The sequence below is a fragment of the Onychostoma macrolepis genome, chromosome 23 (genome assembly GCF_012432095.1).
Source record: "Onychostoma macrolepis isolate SWU-2019 chromosome 23, ASM1243209v1, whole genome shotgun sequence".
Lineage (NCBI taxonomy): Eukaryota > Metazoa > Chordata > Actinopteri > Cypriniformes > Cyprinidae > Onychostoma > Onychostoma macrolepis.
Window position 1 is genome coordinate 24274603 of NC_081177.1, and position 20029 is coordinate 24294631.

The 20029-nt window shown below is 36.3% G+C and overlaps 1 protein-coding gene across 1 annotated transcript in view; it reads right to left on the reverse strand.

Annotated features, from left to right (window-relative positions):
* nav1a (neuron navigator 1a) overlaps positions 1-20029 on the reverse strand; it is a 161180-nt gene that overhangs the window by 11412 nt on the left and 129739 nt on the right. Inside the window, 11 exon segments of the mRNA XM_058762850.1 lie at positions 1884-2002; positions 2094-2205; positions 3264-3347; positions 3887-3964; positions 6054-6077; positions 7171-7223; positions 7510-7689; positions 10400-10539; positions 10659-10700; positions 15604-16035; positions 17150-17924. Coding sequence (XP_058618833.1) covers positions 1884-2002; positions 2094-2205; positions 3264-3347; positions 3887-3964; positions 6054-6077; positions 7171-7223; positions 7510-7689; positions 10400-10539; positions 10659-10700; positions 15604-16035; positions 17150-17924 — 2039 coding nt within the window.

The following is a 20029-nucleotide window of genomic DNA, read 5'->3' on the forward strand; positions in this document are numbered from 1 at the left end:
TCCTGTGATCAAAGCTGAACTTTCAGCATCATTACTCCAGTCTTCGGTGTCATATGATCCTTCAGAAGTCACTTTAATATGCTGATTTGGTGCTCAAGAACCATTTATTATAAGTATTAAAGTTACTGACTCCTCATAGCAATCTATATTCATATTAAACTGTTTTGGCAGATTTAAAACTTAAAAATGTAAAAAAGAAAAGAACGAAAACGTTCAATTTCAAGTTCAATGATAAATTTCAACTTTAAACTACTAGACAGCAGTGCTACTGTGAAAATGTTATCAGCTTCTTAGAGTATAATCATAATTATTGTATGGAGATGTAAAATTTGAGGTTCATTTTACATTCTGCAAACCTCCCTAGTTTATCAAGTGTTGAATTCAAGTACTTTTTATGAAGATACTTCAATCACAAAAGGACAGACACTTAAACAACAGCACAAGAGTAAAGGACAGATGTTTTTCAACAAGTGCACTTGAAACACTCAGATTTTGGTGTGGATAGTTATATGTGATCCAATCATTCCTATAAGTGAGCTTACAGCCTTGAACCACAAAACATAAAACACAGGTAAAATACCAAAGAGCTGTAACAAATTATTTCAACATGCAAAGTGATCTGTCTCTACTGTACATGCCAGAGTTAGTGTGAGTGTTCAGCTGCAGCTTCATTCTTGCATGTGTGACAGATGTAATAACTGCTTTTCTTCTTCTTCCATCATAGCCATATGACACATTCACAGTGTTTCCACATGTGTACAGCATTCTAGAGGGAATTCACTAAGAATGAATGCAGCCCAGTGATAAAGCTGGTCACTTGCACCACTTTATAAGTTGTTGATATGCCTGATGCGCTGAAGTAATTAATGCAATTTAGGTCATGGCACAATTGCAAAATCATGTGGGTCCCCATTTTGTCAGTTCTTAGCAGCTGGTGCTAACTAGAGGTCAACCAATATGGATTCTGCATGGCTGATAGAGAATATCTTGTAAAGTAGGGTGGCTGATGTCCGATATAGGCCAATATTATATTGAATTTAAATATGGTAATGATACCGCATTTAATAAAATATCGTAAATATTACATGCACGACCAATTTTTGCAAAGAAATGTATATTTGTTGTACAATATACTTATTACAATTAGAAATGAAAAAATAGATAAATCTGTAAAATTAACAAAATTATATTTTAAATAGCATCTTAATGTTATTATAGTATTTTTCACAGATAAAGAAGTGAAAAAAGTAAACATTGTGAATAAACACATTCATTTATCTGGTAAGTCTGTGTGAACTGGGAACCATATTTTCTCATTTCACATACAGTACACAGTGAATATGACATGAATTTGAATAGCGGCAAACTGGATATAAAGCATTAGACATGTTTGATTTTCATTACAACGACACTAAGCTAGTAAAGATGAAGAAAGACAACTTCTGTGTTTCTGCACTCGCTGGGATTTCAGTGCTGTCAAAATAAAAGTCCTGCTTTCAACACACATCAACCAAACAGAAAAAACATAATGGCTGACGCTAGTAGTTAAAAATGACAAGTATCTGCATTGGTGATTTATTGGTCGACCACTTGTGCTATCTGCTTAGTGAATTCACCTCTTAACATTTGTAACATATAATATTTTACACATATGATAATATAAGCGACAGTGACTGTCGGAGGAGCTGCACCGATGAAAACCTTACTGTAGAGCGGTTAGAAACAACAGATGAGTTACATTCCCTCAGAGACTTATAAACTTACCTCATAGACCTTAGAGATTTACAAAAGAAGCAGAATATGTGAAAACCGTGGTTATGCGCTACGCTAGCAGATAATAATAGTCACTATAATTCCATCTTAGGCTCTTTTTTCCCGCTTACCCAGCTCTTTTTCTTCTTCTTCTTGGCGTCGTCTTTCAGGCTGCCCACACTGGAGTGGCTGGTAATGCTGTTCAGACTAGAGATGCTCTCGGATGAGTTCTGCCTCCTGATTCGCAACTCTGAGAGAAGAAGTAAAGAGCGTTTGTTTGCTAACATTCTTTGTACATTGAGCTAAAACTCAATTTGAGGTGCATGTTTGCTTGTCTTCACCTTTGGGGGCAACATCTGGGCTATTGAGTGCGACTTGGATGACGGCCTGCGCCTCCATGTTCTTGGTCTTCAGGCTCTCGATTGTTTCTTTAAGGTCCAGTAATTGACCGTCCTATAGAGAAAAAACGCAGATGTATTTAGTCTGTGCTCATCCATTTAAAGCAAAAACAGCATTCCCCAAAGCGCTGCTACTGATGGTTTTCCAAACAAATGTAGGTTAACTTCTGCTTTCCACAGTGATTTACTGCCTGCACTTGACCAATGACATTTATGGCAGACAAAGCCACAGGGATGTCTACAAAAGCTCCTCCAGCTGTGCATCACTGGTACCTCAACATCATGTGCTTTCTCTGAATCACTGAAATGATCTGTAGGGTCACAGCCACTGTAATGAATGCATGAATCCGGGTCACTGCCTCGCAGCGTAAGCTCTCTAGACCGGCTGCCTCTTTCACAGAGGGCAATGTGGCATGAAAGTCAGCGTTGCACTTCTAAACCCTCCTCCATGTGCGTTAATTTAGCCAAAGGCAAATCATGAACTCAAAATTTTGGAGTATGGCACAGATAAACACAGTTACCCCTTGACAGTCAATTAAAGCCAGCAACCCCCAACATCCATTCAGTCATAATTTGACCCAAATTTTCTCTTTGGCTCTCTGTGACTCTGTGAGGTTACATGTATTGATCAAAATATGGGCAGTTAAAGGACAGTTAAGGGGTAATATGTTTCAAACACATGGTTCAATAATATAAAGAAATTAGAAATTTTAATTTTGTTTCTAAAACATGGTACTACACTGAAAGAAATGGTGTAGAAACAATTCTGATAATTACAAAGACATGTCAAGTAATGGGAAATTAAAGACGGAATTTTGAAGTAGAGAGACAGAAAGAAATATTTTCTTGTAAAACATTTTCTAATAATATTTTGTGTTATTTACAGCTTCAAAAAGGTTTGGTTTTGGTGCTCTAGTGTGCTTGTGTGAAGTCATTAGTAGAGAAACTATACTGGTTTGGCAGATCAAGGATCCTGCTCCATCACGATATGAACAGCTAATGCTCTAACTGTTACCAATAAGCCATAAATGGTGGAACTAAGATGATTGCAGGAGATTTTGTTTGTTTTAAGGATGAATATCGTACCTTTTGCTCTAAGGATGAATATCGTACCTTTTGCTCAGCGCTGAAGGAGAGGTTCTGGAGTCGAGAGGTCATGAGGGTCAGACTCTGCTCAAACGCTGCCACCAGGTTGGCCTATAGATAAAAAAGAATCCATTGAATTGCATTACATGTGACCGCCATATAATTAAAGTAATATTAAATAAAGAGTTAATGTTAACAAAAAAGTAATAATAAAAAATAATACACACTATACCGTTCAAAAGTTTGGCGTCGGTAAGATTATTTTATGTTCTAAAAGAAGTCTCTTATGCACACTACGTCTGCATTTATTTGATCAAATTAAAACTGTGATCATTTGAAACATTATTACAATTAAAAAAAAAAAAAAACTGTTTTCTGTATTGTAAAATGTCATTTATTTCTGTGATGCAAAGCTGAATTTTCAGCATCATTACTCCAGTCTTCAGTGTCACATGATCCTTCAGAAATCATTCTGATATGCTGATTTGCTGCTCAAGAAACATTCATGATTATTGTCAATGTCGAAAAAATATTTTTGTGGAAATTGAATTTTTCAGGACTCTTTCATGAATAGACTAAATAGAATAATTGAGTAGTTTACTGTACATACAAAACAGCATGCGTGTTCATATGTGACAGTGTACACTTACATTAGCAGACAGCTGTGAGGTCAGATTGGCCACCTTCTCCTGTGAAGACTCCAGCTCCCTCCTCAGCTTACGGATTTGCTGTGAAGAACCGCGCAAAGTTATTAACCCATATATAATTCAATGCATAAAGCTGCATCAAATTTAAAGGAATAGTTCACCCAAAAATGAGAATTCTGTCATCTGTATGACCTGTATGACTATCTTTCTTCAGAATAACAGAAAGACATGTTAGGCTGTCAAGATCCAAAAACGACAAAACAGGAAAGTAAAAATACCATACTTTTGAAGTACTCTGAAGTCCTATGATAGCTTTATATGAGAAACGGTCATTAATTGACAGAAAATGTTCTCCAATAAAGCTCTCCCTTCTCATTTGTGCAGTTCATTTGAGCTACTTTTATATTGTCATTTTTGAGCTTGCCATTGAATTCCACTGAATAAAAAAAGCAGATCGTCCGCTTTTGTGTTCCAGGGAAGAAAGCAAATCATACAGGATTGTCGTTACGGGATATTCATAGACATTGCAGGAGTAAATGATGACAATTTTCATTTTGGTGAACTATTCCTCTAATGATCACATTATTTATTTTGACATAAATCTCTAAATTGTTTTTTCCTAAATTACAGTGTTACAGTCAGACTGAACTGCTGAAGCTCACTGCAGCTGCTGGAAAACTGTGACAGATGATATTTAACACTCCCAATAGCAACTGTGTCTGTTTATATTATCTCTATTTGGAACAGGCTTATAAACTCTATACATGCAACTGAAGACAACAGAAAGACAAATGGTGAGTATATTCACATACTATGAGGCACAGCAGACCAGAACAACACACACAATGACGAAAATCAGACTCACTTCAAGCCTTCAGGCTTGGAATGCAAAACTTCACCAAGTACACTTTTTGTCCATCTCTCTGAGAGAGTTTTCGAAGTAACTTGGTGAGACACCTTCATTTTGCATCCATAGTTCAAGTAGACAGTGAACAGTGAAGGTCTTTTCCCATCAGGATATGAAACAATAGCACCACGACGACAATATACTAAAACTTTATTTATATAAGTCTAAAAGATCGTACTGCAGTCTTAAAGTCTAAAAGATCATATTTTTGTACTATTTTTTATACTAATTTATAAAAATATATTTTTTAGATATTAAATTGATTGTTATTTTATTAACATTAATTAATGTTAATTTAATAACATTAATTAAAGATAATTTACTATAGATATACAGATTATATATATTAATGTTTTATATAAATTACATTATACTTTATTTATAAATAAATTTAAACTCAGCAATTCAATAAATGTATATATCAATTTATATTTTCTTATTTGTTTGGATGCTGAAGATTTTTATTTTTTGAATTTAATTTCTATTAATATAAATTCTAGATATCAAAGTTTCATATAAAATGACAAACTTAGCTATTACAATTTTAATTGTGTTCGGATGCTGAAAATTTGTTTATTATTTGTATTAATATAAATGAAAGATATCCAAGTTTCATATAAAATGACAAAAAAGTGGCAATTTATTGCAATTTACAATTTAATTCACCAATTAAATGAATTTATGTTTTTTTATTATTCTGAAGCAAGGTAATTTTCTTAATTGTTTATACTCAATAAAATGTTTGGCCTTCATTTAGATATCAAAGTATTTTTCATTAAAAAAAAAATCACTGTCAGTACAAATATTTTGAATGTGACAATTACTTATTTTATTATTACTTAAATTATATAGTATTTCATTTTTATTCTATTTTTATTATTTGGCTTTTGTTTTATTCCATCTGATGTGAATAGGCCTTCACATTATAGTTATGAAACACAGAACATGGAGGCAATTATAAATACCAACATGTGGCAAGTGGTTAGCTACTGATTTCCTTAAGCCCAGAGACAGTCGGTCATGACTGAATGAAACACCACTTGAGCAGAGGAATCTCATAACAGCCTTCTGAACAGCTAATGGCAGTTAACGGCTTTGGATCAGTGTGTTAGTTCGTTAGCTCCTGACATTAGCTGACTTCAGCTGTTATGATCTCTGAGAACATGTATGACAAAAAGAGGTTATTAATATGACTGTCATTAACTTCTGAATGACAGAGAGGGGAAATCAGAGAGAGAGAGAGAGAGAGAGACAGTCACTCACCTCGCCCTGCATTCTCTCCTCCGCCTGAGAGAAGCACGGAAGAAAAGAACGACAGATAGACAGTAAGATACTAAAGAAATGGAAGTTTACGGTGATGAAAAAAAAACAGGAATACAAATGAAAAAGGTATAAAACAGGACTGCACGATTTGGTCAATTTTTATTTTTGACAAGTATTGTGCTTTTGAACTGCAGCATAATAAAGATTTAATATCTCATAGTGCTAAGATGTCAAAGCTAAATAAATAAACAAACAAACATAAGTGTGTTTACACTTGTTCTCTGTAAAGGAACCAAATTGAATTTGCTTTCAGCTTACCTAAAATTCTGTGTGAAAAAAAACATTTTAAATCTATTTTATATATATATATATATATATATATATATATATTTACATGTATATATTTATATTCATATAATTTATATTATATATAAATATATTTAATATATAAACATAACATATTTTTCTGAAATATATACATGCATGTGTGTGTATTTATATATACATCATAAATATACACAGTACACACATATATTATGTAAAAAACCCTTCTATTTTGGATGCGATTGTTTGTCAGCGCTATATATATATATATATATATATATATATATATATATATATAGACCTATATTTATATATTTGTATAAATATAAATAGACCTGATTTTAATTTAATTAATTGTGCAGCCCTAAATAGTAATGACATTAAATGCATTTTAATAAAGGGTTAAACAGCTGAAAAGTAGTATTACTTATGAGTGAATCAGTGAATGAAATACATATGACACATTTTTATTTTTAAACATGGTAATGCTATGACTTGTTTGATTTGTTTATACTGAGGTGTGAATCTGTTTTTTGTACAAAAACAGGTCTGCCCTTCATCCAAGCTGTAGCTCACATCAGCACCCAGTCATGTGCAGCAGTTCAAGTAACAGCTCCATTTTCAGTATGGAAAGCAGAGAAATCTTCTCTAGTCTCCCTGCTGTGAGGCTCCAATAAATCAGCAGGAGCAGACGGGCAGTTCCAGCCGAGCGGCAGGCTGCACTCGTGACAGTCTAGCACTGTAACACACGTGTGTGGAGCTCTGGAGGGAAGAAAAGTGCTGGAATACTTACTGAGGAGTAGCTGGAGGAGGCATTAGACACCAGTGAGAGCACTGAGCCATGAACTGCAGGTGGAAAGAGAGAGAAAATCGCACAAGTGTGAGCTTAAAAGCAAAATTTCAGCAAAATAAGATTATTGTACCTATCCTGTATTGTTTTATCATTTGTTGAATCACATACAGTATAGTTTACATAGCTATATTTTAGCATACAGTCCCTTTTGATTCAAGGTTTAAGGCAACAATGGTATATATTTGTTCCTTGTGGGATTCGAACTTGCAACCTTTACCAGTCCAGATATTTAATCTGTACTCCCCATGTAGACTGTACCACATAAATCCAGAGTCTCACCGTCATCGCCGGCGTCTCTGTCTCTGAAGGAGCCGGATCGGATCATGCTCTTGGGCCGCTCGGCGAGCGATAAGGTGCTGCCCAGCGGAGAGGCCTGATACAGCTCAAAACTGGCCTCGTGAGTGGGGATGCTGTTGGATCTGGTCATTCTTGGCGTTCCTGCGGTGGGACTGGGTGCTACTGCACATGACAGACAGCAGAGGGAGCCAGTGGTTATATATATATATATATATATATATATATATATGAAATAAAACAGATAAAGGTGCCCAGCATACTGCCTGGCACAAAGACAAAAGGTGTGTTCGACTTGAATGATCAGTGTATGACATCAAAGTACCGCGAGAGCAATTCGAAAGCATCAGGATCCATCAGCTCTCTTATCACTCTCGCGGTACTTTGATTTCATACACTGATCATTCTGCGCAGCGCTGCTTCAAGTCGAACACACCTAAATGCTTTAAATGCAAATTTAAATATAAAATAAACATACAAATATAACATAAAATGGCCATTAATTCTGCTTAATATATTTACATTTATGGAAAAGTTAAATATGTTATAGATGTTGTTTAATGCTGTCTTTAAATATATATATATATATATATATATATATATATATACACAAGCATTTTACAAAAAAAATAAAATAAAAATAATAATATGTAATATATATATATCTGTATGTATATGTATATATATATATATATATATATGTATATACACACATACAGTATATATATACTGTATGTATATATATATATATATATATATATATATATATACACACACACACATATATATGTACAGTGGGGGAGGGGGAAATCCCCTGCTGATTTTGTACGTTTGCCCACTGAAGAACAAATGATCAGTCTATAATTTTAATGGTAGGTTTATTTGAACAGTGAGAGACAGAATAACAACAAAAAGAAAATCCAGAAAAAAGCATTTCAAAAAAGTTATAAATTGATTTGCATTTTAATGAGTGAAATAAGTATTTGATCCCCTATCAATCAGCAAGATTTCTGACTCCCAGGTGTCTTTTATACAGGTAATGAGCTGAGATTAGGAGCACTCTCTTAAAGGGAGTCTCAGCTTGTTACCTGTATACAAGACACCTGTCCACAGAAGCAATCAATCAATCAGATTCCAAACTGTCCACCATGGCCAACACCAAAGAGCTGTCCAAGGATGTCAGGGACAAGATTGTAGACCTACACAAGGCTGGAATGGGCTACAAGACCATCGCCAAGCAGCTTGGTGAGAAGGTGACAACAGTTGGTGAGATTATTCACAAATGGAAGAAACACAAAATAACTGTCAATCTCCCTCGGTCTGGGGCTCCATGCAAGATCTCACCTCGTGGAGTTTAATGATCATGAGAACGGTGAGGAATCAGCTCAGAACTACACGGGAGGATCTTGTCAATGATCTCAAGGCACCAAGAAAACAATTGGTAACACACTACGCCGTGAAGGACTGAAATCCTGCAGCGCCCGCAAGGTCCCCCTGCTCAAGAAAGCACGTCTGAAGTTTGCCAATGATTCAGAGGAGAACTGAGTGAAGGTGTTGTAGTCAGATGAGACCAAAATCCAGCTCTTTGGCATCAACTCAACTCGCCGTGTTTGGAGGAGGAGGAATGCTGCCTATGACGCCAAGAACACCATCACCACCGTCAAACGTGGAGGTGGAAACATTATGCTTTGGGGGTGTTTTTCTGCTAAGGGGACAGGACAACTGCACCGCATTAAAGGGACGATGGACGGGGCCATGTACCGTCAGGGCCAGGGAATTGAAAATGGGTCGTGGATGGGTATTCCAGCATGACAATGACCCAAAACACACGGCCAAGGCAACAAAGGAGTGGCTCAAGAAGAAGCACATTAAGGTCCTGGAGTGGCCTAGCCAGTCTCCAGACCTTAATCCCATAGAACATCTGTGGAGGGAGCTGAAGACTCGAGTTGCCAAACGTCAGCCTCGAAACCTTAATGACTTGGAGAGGATCTGTAAAGAGGAGTGGGACAAAATCCCTTCTGAGATGTGTGCAAACCTGGCGGCCAACTACAAGAAACGTCTGACCTCTTTTTGCCACCAAGTACTAAGTCATGTTTTGCGAAGGGGTCAAATACTTATTTGACTCATTAAAATGCAAATCAATTTATAACTTTTTTGAAATGCATTTTTCTGAATTTTTTTTTTTTTTTTAATTCTGTCTCTCATAGTTAAAATAAACCTACCATTAAAATTATAGACTGATAATTTCTTTGTCAGAGGGCAAACATACAAAATCAGCAGGGGATCAAAAAATTTCCCCACTGTATATAAAACCCTTCATAATTTATTGTTATAAAAAAAAAAAAAAAAAAAAACAGCCAGTAATTTGTTTCACTCAGAAATATATTTCAAATTATTGAAGTTAAATGCATTCTAAATGCTGTTTAATTGTCTTTAAAATATAAATTGTTCCAAATATTTTTCATTAAAAGAAACCATATTTTTACAGCAATCAAATACCTAATGCTTTTGTGTAATCAAATGTATGTTAATTATGTATTTATTTTTTATTTCTAAAATATTAATTTCTAAATATATATATATACTTATTAAAGTATTTTATATTCAAAAATGATTTTAATGAATAAATAGTCGTTAATTCTGTTTCACCCAGAAACATATTTAAAATTATGGAAGTTGTTTAATAAATGTTGTTTAATACGGTCTTTAAAATATATGTTCTTTAGAATATTTTTGGTTAAAAAGAAATTTGAAAAGAAACCATATTTTTACAGCGATCAAAATCACTGAAATGAATAATCAATTATCCATCGTGAGAATGTTCCAGAAACGCTCAGTCATCAGAGTTGAGACTCTGAAGTGTTCAGTCACTTACTGATGCTCGTCAGTGGTGTTTTTCCTGTCAGTATGGGTGAAGGGAACTGCGGCGGGCTGTTGGTCTCAGTCAGGCTCACTATAGTGTGCGAGTGACGTCTCTCTTTGCTGTCCTCCTCAGCCTGCGAGGAGATGTGCTGGCTGATGGGACATGAGGGTGCACCGTTAGTTCATGGATTTACTACAACAGATCAAACCATTTGCCCCATCAAGAGGAGCACCATCATGAAGCAGTGGAGGTGAAGTGAAATGATAAGTACCTTAAGCCTTTCTTTGGGAGAGTATTTCTGTCCCTTTGTGAGCTGAAAGAAAAAAAAGAGAGAGAATGAGAAACGAGAAAGTGAGAAATAGAGCATTATTCAAATGACAGGACGCTTATGCATGGAAATGAAGAGATCAGACTCCAAAAATAGATCTCAGTAATTTGTAAAGCAAAATGAGCAATTAGTAGTTCAGTCAGAGGGATTATTAGCAGAGATATAATCACAGTGTTAACATAATAGGCAATTGTTCTGCTTTGATTTTTGGGTGGATGTGAACCGAGTGCAAATGTGCTGTAAGAAGATCAAGAAGCTAAATATTAAACTTCGGTGTGTAAGGTAAGAATGACTTTGATTGATAATCACTGAGGGAAGGACAACAAAACAGATTAAAATACAGCATAGATTTACATTTAAAAGCGCAGTATGTAATATTGAAAGCTAGCGGTTGAAATGGGTAATGCATTCTAAATTCAAAACATTGGAGAGAGTTGCTTCTCCACAGACTCGATGCTCATGTGGGTTGCCAGATTGAGGGTGCGCAACAGGAACAAGCACAAATGACAATAATATACCTCTGGTCATAGAGCGTTTTAGATGGATGCCGAGGCTTTTTAGGTCAGCTAGAATCTGCAATCTCTGAACCAGTTTGTTTGCAATACGCAGCGTTTTCCACCAACTGGCAACCCGGGGTGTAAATTGGCAGTGGGCGGTGTTACATAGACCAAAACAAAAGTGGGTTAAGTGGGTTTGCCAACTGCCATTAACAGGAAAAGACGACGCTCAAATATGCATGTGACACACAAGAAACATTGAGGTCATTTCCAGCGCTTCATACATAATTTACTTTTATCTGCCGTCAGACTATCTGAGACGCTGTTGTTATGGCGCGTTGCTATAGGTTATGTCTTGATTTGGTCTTGACTGACAGACTGGCATTTTGACAGCGCGAGCTTCATGCTTTCTAACCTTATCTCCACTTTATGTTGCAATTGTTCTGCTTATTGTACATATAAATTACAAGAAGTTTATATCAGTAGTCCCATATAAAAGTCTGTTTACAATGACTACCATTATAACATGTTTACATTTGCCAATGTCTGTATACAATGTGTGCATATATATATATATATATATATATATATATACACACACACGGTCACCAAGTACAACATGTTCCTGGATCAACATCCTTGATCAACGTCATTCCAATCAACCAATGAGAATTGAGGGATAACTTTTCAGGAAATATAAGTTTTAAGCTTATGATCAGGGTTAGGTGCTTCGAAACCCTTGTTAATCAGCTATCATTTCTCACTGACTTTAGGAATAAATTATGGGTAGGGGATGAAAAATCCAGTGATTGGGCCCGAAGACCAACACAGTAGTGCACGGGCCATGGACATCAACTGGTCACCAATCTTCAGCTTCCAGGGGTCCAAGAATATATTTCTGCTGATGCAAAAAATCCCAAATAGGGTCTAAAGAACTAGTGGTTGTGTATCCTAGGTTTGTTAGGTTTAGGGGTAGAGATTGGGTTAAGTCTATATTTTTGGACAATAATGTTGATCCAGGATCAACAAAAGATGTTGATCCAGGAACATGTCTTACTTTGCAAAATCACGGCGACCGCAGAGAAACAGCACTGTGAAGAACGACTCCTCTGGACACACAGGACAGCCCTGAGTGAGACTTTATTGAGGAATACATCATCAAACTCCCACTAGACACAACTCTGTGCAACAGATATAGCAGAGTCTTCATTAATAACTCCCCAGTGAGCTGTGATGGAGGGAGATGAGCCGCTGAATTGAAACGTTATTAAAGTCAATGTGAATTAAACAAATGGAAGATTTCCTGGCTCCTGACCCTCATTAGCCTTCAGCTCTGCGGCGGCTTGCATCGTGGCCCAATATAAATTATGAGTAATATTAAGGCCGTGAGCTATTGTCCAGTTTTAATATGACTAAGCAAGCGTTAACAAAATTTGGTGGTGGTTTTATAAAAGAAACCACATAAAAACAGAGAGGCCATGTGTGGCAGAGAGCTGCATGGTGGTGAAAATAACCTCGGTATAACAGGAAGAGTGAGCTGCTTTTAGATGTTTCCACTGGCACACCCAGTGATGAGCTGCTGCTTTGAACACACCACAGAATATGTTAGTTTTGGTTATTTACGTTGGAGGGCTGCTGTTTTAGGCCAGAGACAGGAAATGACCACGGTTACTGATGAATTCATAAAAGACATCATTTGGTTTGTTTCGAATTTGTGGTTCTAAATATAATATATAATATAATGTTCATCAGTATAATATACATGATATATATGGATGATAATTAAAACATATATAAAATTATTTTAGTTTTAAAGGACAGATTATATATATATATATATATATATACACATATACACATACACATACACATATATACATATATATATATATATATATATATATATATATATATTATCATGATTAAATTAAGGAATAAATTAATTAGGAAATGTAATTCATTCCTAGTTCCTAGATTTTTACTTTACCCTGCATGTATGTATATTTATCATAAATATCTATCTATCTATCTATCTATCTATCTATCTACAGTATATTATATATATATATATATATATATATATATATATATATATAATGTATCATATGAAAGCTATTTATTGTTGAAATTAAAATACGAACATAATAAAACAATGACTTATTAATAGTTGTCATCTTGTTACTTTCTAATGTTTTATTAAATAAATATAACTTATGATTAGATAACTTACGATATAACAAATGATTAGAAACACGCCATATGAAGGCTTTTATGAATATAACAATTATAACATAAAAACAATATATATATATATATATATATATATATATATATATATAATATTATATTATATTATGTTTTTGTGGCTTTTACTCCATGTTAATTATCAAGCATGAGGGAAGATCTAGGACTGTCGCGATTCGTCGATTTTATTCGACTATTCGATTTTTAAAAATCCTCAACTTTATTTTGCTCAGGTCGATTAACTGGCAAAATACCGGAAGTGGCGCATTTCACAGATGAGAATCCATAAAACACATTATTAGACTGTTTTCCAAGGCTGCTTGATATATTAAACCCATTTAAAAATCATAATTAAGCATAATTGTGAATTCACAAACGCTACGATTTAATTAAAGTTCTAATATTTGCTCAAATTATTTACATGCGTGTATGTTACGTACATGCGTCACACAGCGGCTCTGTTCACAGTAGTTCCACAGGAACTGTTATCATTTACACGAGCGTCTCAAACTTCATCTTTGCATGTTGTTGTGAGTTTGGGTTCATTACAACGTTCATCTGGGAACGCAAGGTGTGCCATTTCATCAGATTTGTAAGGTAAATCATTCATAAATCTACACAAACACAGGAGAAAACATCGCGGTTTCAAAATAAAAGCTCAAACCCTCCCTCGTTTACACGTTTTGATGTCCACATATTCATTTAATTATAGTGGCTATAGCATTGCTGTCCTAAAGCAATGGCCAAATATTAAAGATTAAGTGGACATTTGAATTAAATGGTGCTTGGTCAATATTAAACAAGGATTAGATCGCGCAGTAATGTGTAAAAACAATCATCAGGCCGTTGGCACCCCCTGTAGGCCTGTGTTGTGATGTGTAATGTACATTAGCTCTATTGTTTATAATACATTATGCATTTTAACAGTTTTGTTCAATAAAACCATATGATTTCTTGCTTTTGATACTTTATTTGAACTAATTATTATTGCCTCATTGCTATTATATATGTATTTTAAGTCATTTTAAAGGCTATTGTTCACTTACATGTATTTTTATTAACACACAAAAAATAAATAAATAAATAAATATATATATATATATATAATTATAGGGCCCTATGAAATCCGTTTTATTTCCAAAATAATTTTTTTCCATTTTCATTTTTCTATACTCTGTTTTAATGGTTAAATTAAATGTTATTAATCAATTGCCTGTCAAATGAATTGAGTTTTACAGTTTTATCTTTACCAAATTCTATTTTCCATTATTTTCTGGATTCCATTTTAATGGTTCCATTAAATTTTAATAATCAAAAGCATCTCCAATTAATTGATTTTTTTTTTCAGAAATACTGCACATTTACATTTTTCTTCTAAATAAATTCTGGTAAATAATATTTCTGGTAAATACTCCTTTAAAAAGTGATTATAATTTTATTATTAGTAGGCTAGAACACGTGGATATGTTGTTATTCTTACACTATAATTCTGAACTTTGATTTCAGTGATTTCACTCTATGTTGCACTTTACTTTTGCTTTAAAAAAAGGATTTCATAGAAATGTGGATTTCATTTGGTTTAATAAAATATAGTTTAATAAAATATTCTTAAGTAAAATTGTTAATTCGTTGCGGGAAATTAATCGTTTAGATTAATCGATAAATTAGTCGATAGATTAATCGAAATAAAAATAGTCGTTAGTGGCAGCCCTAGGGAGATCTGATTTTTAATTTTGAAAAAATAATAATTACAACCATAGCGACTGTTTCTATGGGACGCTATACATAAGCCGTCCGCCATATTGTAGTGGTCAACTTGACGTCATTTACCATAGTAATCACTGAATATTCGAAAGATGCCACAATCCTGCACAGGCTATAAGATGCTCAACAACTCTACAGTATGACGAACCTACATTATGGTGAATGACGTCAAGTTGACCATTCCAAGATGGCGGCTGCATCTACGTGCCTGGAGCGGTCGAATAGGGCGTCTATATATGGCTATGATTACAACACTGAGTGGAACATGAGTCATTAAAAATGTTTAGTCCATTTTCCTTCAAATCTGAAATGTGTAAGCAAATTTTTACAGTGTTTCGGAGTAGACTAGCATAGCTCAAGTGAGCACAGACAGGAGGCCTCACCTCTCTGTCGTGAGCGTGAGCGAGACCCTGCTTCCTGTCGACCAGCCACCATCCGTCCCTCTGTCCTCATGTCTGGGCCTGGGCTCCATCATGCCGCCCCCTGCTGGAGACACACTCATCTGCAGAGACAAGGACTCCATGCTACGGTGCAGCCCAGAGAGGCGGGGGTAGAGCGAGGGAGAGCCGCCAGTGCTGCCCCCTCGGCCCACGGTGGCGCTGGAGAAGCACTCAGAGGAGTTGACGTTGAGGATGGGAGCCGGGCTGGGCGTCAGACAGCTTGTGCTGCTAATTCCTGATAGTTCTTGTAATTTAGAGAAGGGCGGCACTTTGGGAGGAAGCTGTTCCTCCACGTCGACTATCCCACAATCCAGGCTGTTGGAGTTTACCTTCTCCAGGTGAACAGGTTTGGGCAGAGATCTGGCGCTGGAGGGCCTGTGAATGCCATGATACACAGATGAGTTCAAAACCAGACGCACAAATAACTCTCACAATAGAAATGTCAATGACGAAAATAAACACATGAAAAATACAAAGATATATGGCTGATTTTGAAAAGAATAAATAAATAAATTACAGATTATAGCACCTTTCAACTTTTGATTGTAATTAAAGAGAGGTATTTTATTCATTTTTAAGAGTGCTTAAAGCTAAATTTTTTGATTCCCAAGTTTTAAAATCAAGAAAATTTGGATTTTATTTTTCTAAGAACTTAAAACACATGTCACTGCAATTATCACATCAAGAACATTAAAGAACAACTGAGTTTTTTCAATAACATGCTTGTTATATAATTTGTTTTATGGTTACATTATATTGGTTATATCAATAATATATATGGTTATCATGGAAAATGTGACATGGGTGCACATCTCTACCACAGCAACATACTTACAGTTTAAAAAATTAATTAATTAACAGAAAATACCTTAAGTATGATATAAAATATTATGATATTAAAATTATTATTTCCAGAACTATTTCAATATTATTTCAATATTCTCTGTTTTTATTTTAATTTCAGTTCAGGTTTTAGTAATTTTATGTGTTTTTGTCATGTTTTTAAAATGTCTAATAAGGGTTTTTTAGTTTTCAGGTTCCTTAATTTTATTCAAGTAATAATTAAAGTAATCCATAATTCAATTAATTTGATTAACATTTTGAACATTTCTCAGTTAAGTGTTTTAAGGTTTTCATTTAATATTTTATTTTTATTTCAATTACTGAAAACTGTTTTTTAGGTTTTTTTTTTTTGTTTTAGTTAACAATGGTAACACTGGTTGATACCTAAAGGGGAAAAATCCACATATTATGCCAAAATAAAAAAAAACAAAAAAAAAAAAACACAAGAACCTTATTACAGGACACTGAATAAGTGTTTCAGTATAAATGAAACTGAAGAAGTGTCATTTAGCTACATTTCTAGTCAATTTCAAAGCATTTTTCTGTCCTTTTTGAAAGGACAACACTGTGTGAACGTGAAAAACCACAGCCAATCAGAGCAGATGTGAGGTTTAATAAACAGCTCTGTGGAGGAGGTTCGCCTCACCTCTGAGAGTTGGGAGAGGGCAGCTCTGAATACTTCCCCAGGCTGGATGGCTGCCGAAGCCCCAGCAGTTTGGAAGGAGGCTCCAGCGTGCTCTGTGTTGGTGTCAATGTGCCATTCTTTAGCGGGCCGCCTCCGCCGCACTCAGAATCAGATGCCACCGCCTTGGCTTTGGCCTTCTCCTTCTCCCGGTCCGTCTGGTTGACCGGAGCGCACCCTCCAGTACTGGCCCGATGGGAGCTCTTCATACTGCCTGGTTCCTTCAGTCTGGACGGGGCGGGGACTGTTTTTAGGCCCTGCAGACCAGCGTCCATGTTGCTGCTGACGGGACGAGCGCCCGGCCGCCCTCCTGTCAGACTCAAAGTGCTGGACTTGGCGGGTCTCGGGAGACTACGGTACTGGATGTTGTTGCGTGCGTTTGGAGCCATGAAACCTTGATCACAGTTCGACACGTCAAGACTGGTCTTGCGTCCTCCACCTACCCCACCAGCAGAGGGTTTCACTGGGATACCAGAGGTTTTAGGAGTTTTGTTGACAATCGCAGAGTTTTCGGAGATGGTGTTTCCACTAGTTGTTAGCACAGTGGCGGTGCCGGTAGTTGGAATGGTTTTCTTGTAACCAAAGGAATTAACCGTGCCGGCGGAGGGACGGACGAGACCGGAGGGAGGCTTTCTGTGCTCGCCACGATCTTTCCCTGCATCCGAACTGGATCGCTGTAAGCCTGATGATTTCACTGCCATTTTGGCTTTATCCACGACTCGCTGATCATTCTTTGGAACTGTAGGCAGAAAAATAAACACAATCAGACATGAGTAACCAGTGGTGGACAGTAAAGTATTCTTATTATTTTACTTTTTCTTGAGTACATTATAAAGCATAATATTGTACTTTTTACTCCACTACATTTCTTAAAAACATGTCGTTTTGAACTGGAGAAATCGTCACTCGCTCCGAGATGCAATAGCGGTGTCCGATTAATGAACGAGCTGATTTTTTTCAATGACCCTGTTAAGTGAGTTCACAAACTGCACTGAACGATTCATTTGCGATTCAGATGAGCGATTCATCTCTTCTCAAGTCAACAACTTACTAATTAACTAACTAATGTAGAATTTTAGGATTTATTATTGTGATGAAAATCATATTTAGGTCACGACTATCAGTTGTTTGTGAACTAAATCTGCTGTAAAAGGGAGAGCTGTTTAAACCCACTCTGTGAAATGCTTGAATGTGGACATGTTCGCATTTGTACATCACCTCAACAGGGAAGGTTTTAGTTAAAACCGATAAAATTTGGTGTTATCGCTCTCACTCTCTCATACTGGTCACTGGAAGTTCAACATGGCACCTCATGGCGAAGAACTCTCTGAGGATCTGAAAAAAATAAATTGTTGCTCTACATAAAGATGGCGTAGGCTATAAGAAGATTGCCAAGACCCTGAAACTGAGTTACAGCACGGTGGCCAAGACCATACAGCGGTTTAACAGGACAGGTTCCACTCAGAACAGGCCTCGCCATGGTCGACCAAAGAAGTTGAGTGCACGTGCTCAGCGTCATATCCAGAGGTTGTGTTTGGGAAATAGATGTATGAGTGCTGCCAGCAATGCTGCAGAGGTTGAAGAGGTGGGGGGTCAGCCTGTCAGTGCTCAGACTATACGCCGCACACTGCATCAAATTGGTCTGCATGGCTATCATCCCAGAAGGAAGCCTCTTCTAAAGATGATGCACAAGAAAGCCCGCAGTTTGCTGAAGACAAGCAGACTAAGGACATGGATTACCATGTCCTGTGGTCTGATGAGACCAAGATAAACTTATTTGGTTCAGATGGTGTCAAGCATGTGTGGCGGCAACCACATGAGGAGTACAGAGACAAGTGTGTCTTGCCTACAGTCAAGCATGGTGGTGGGAGTGTCATGGTCTGGGGCTGCATGAGTGCTGCTGGTACTGGGGAGCTACAGTTCATTGAGGGAACCATGAATGCCAACATGTACTGTGACATACTGAAGCAGAGCATGATCCCCTCCCTTCTATTCCAACATGATAACGACCCCAAACATACCTCCAAGACGACCACTGCCTTGCTAAAGAAGCTGAGGGTAAAGGTGATGGACTGGCCAAGCATGTCTCCAGACCTAAACCCTATTGAGCATCTGTGGGACATCCTCAAACGGAAGGTGGAGGAGCGCAAGGTCTCTAACATCCACCAGCTCCGTGATGTTGTCATGGAGGAGTGGAAGAGGACTCCAGTGGCAACCTGTGAAGCTCTGGTGAACTCCATGCCCAAGAGGGTTAAGGCAGTGCTGGAAAATAATGGTGGCCACACAAAATATTGACAGTTTGGGCCCAATTTGGACATTTTCACTTAGGGGTGTACTCACATTTGTGGTCAGCGGTTTAGACATTAATGGCTGTGTGTTGAGTTATTTTGAGGGGACAGCAAATTTACACGGTTATACAAGCTGTACACTCACTACTTTACATTGTAGCAAAGTGTCATTTCCTCAGTGTTGTCACATGAAAAGGTATAATAAAATATTTACAAAAATGTGAGGGGTTTACTCACTTCTGTGAGTACGGTGTATATATATATATATATATATATATATATATATATATATATATATAATTTTGATAATGTATGACAAGCCCCCCTGCTCCGGTATTTTGAGTAGTAGGATTATATAAAATATATAATATAAAATGATTTAATATAAAATGTATATAAATTCAAATTACAAAAATAAACATTCATAGATTAGTACTCTTTACATTTAATACTTAAGTTCAATGAAAATCAAAATACTTTTGTACTTTTAAATTCGCTACTGCAGGACCGAAGCTTTGGAATAGCCTTCCTCCCTTTATCAGATGCGCCCCATCTA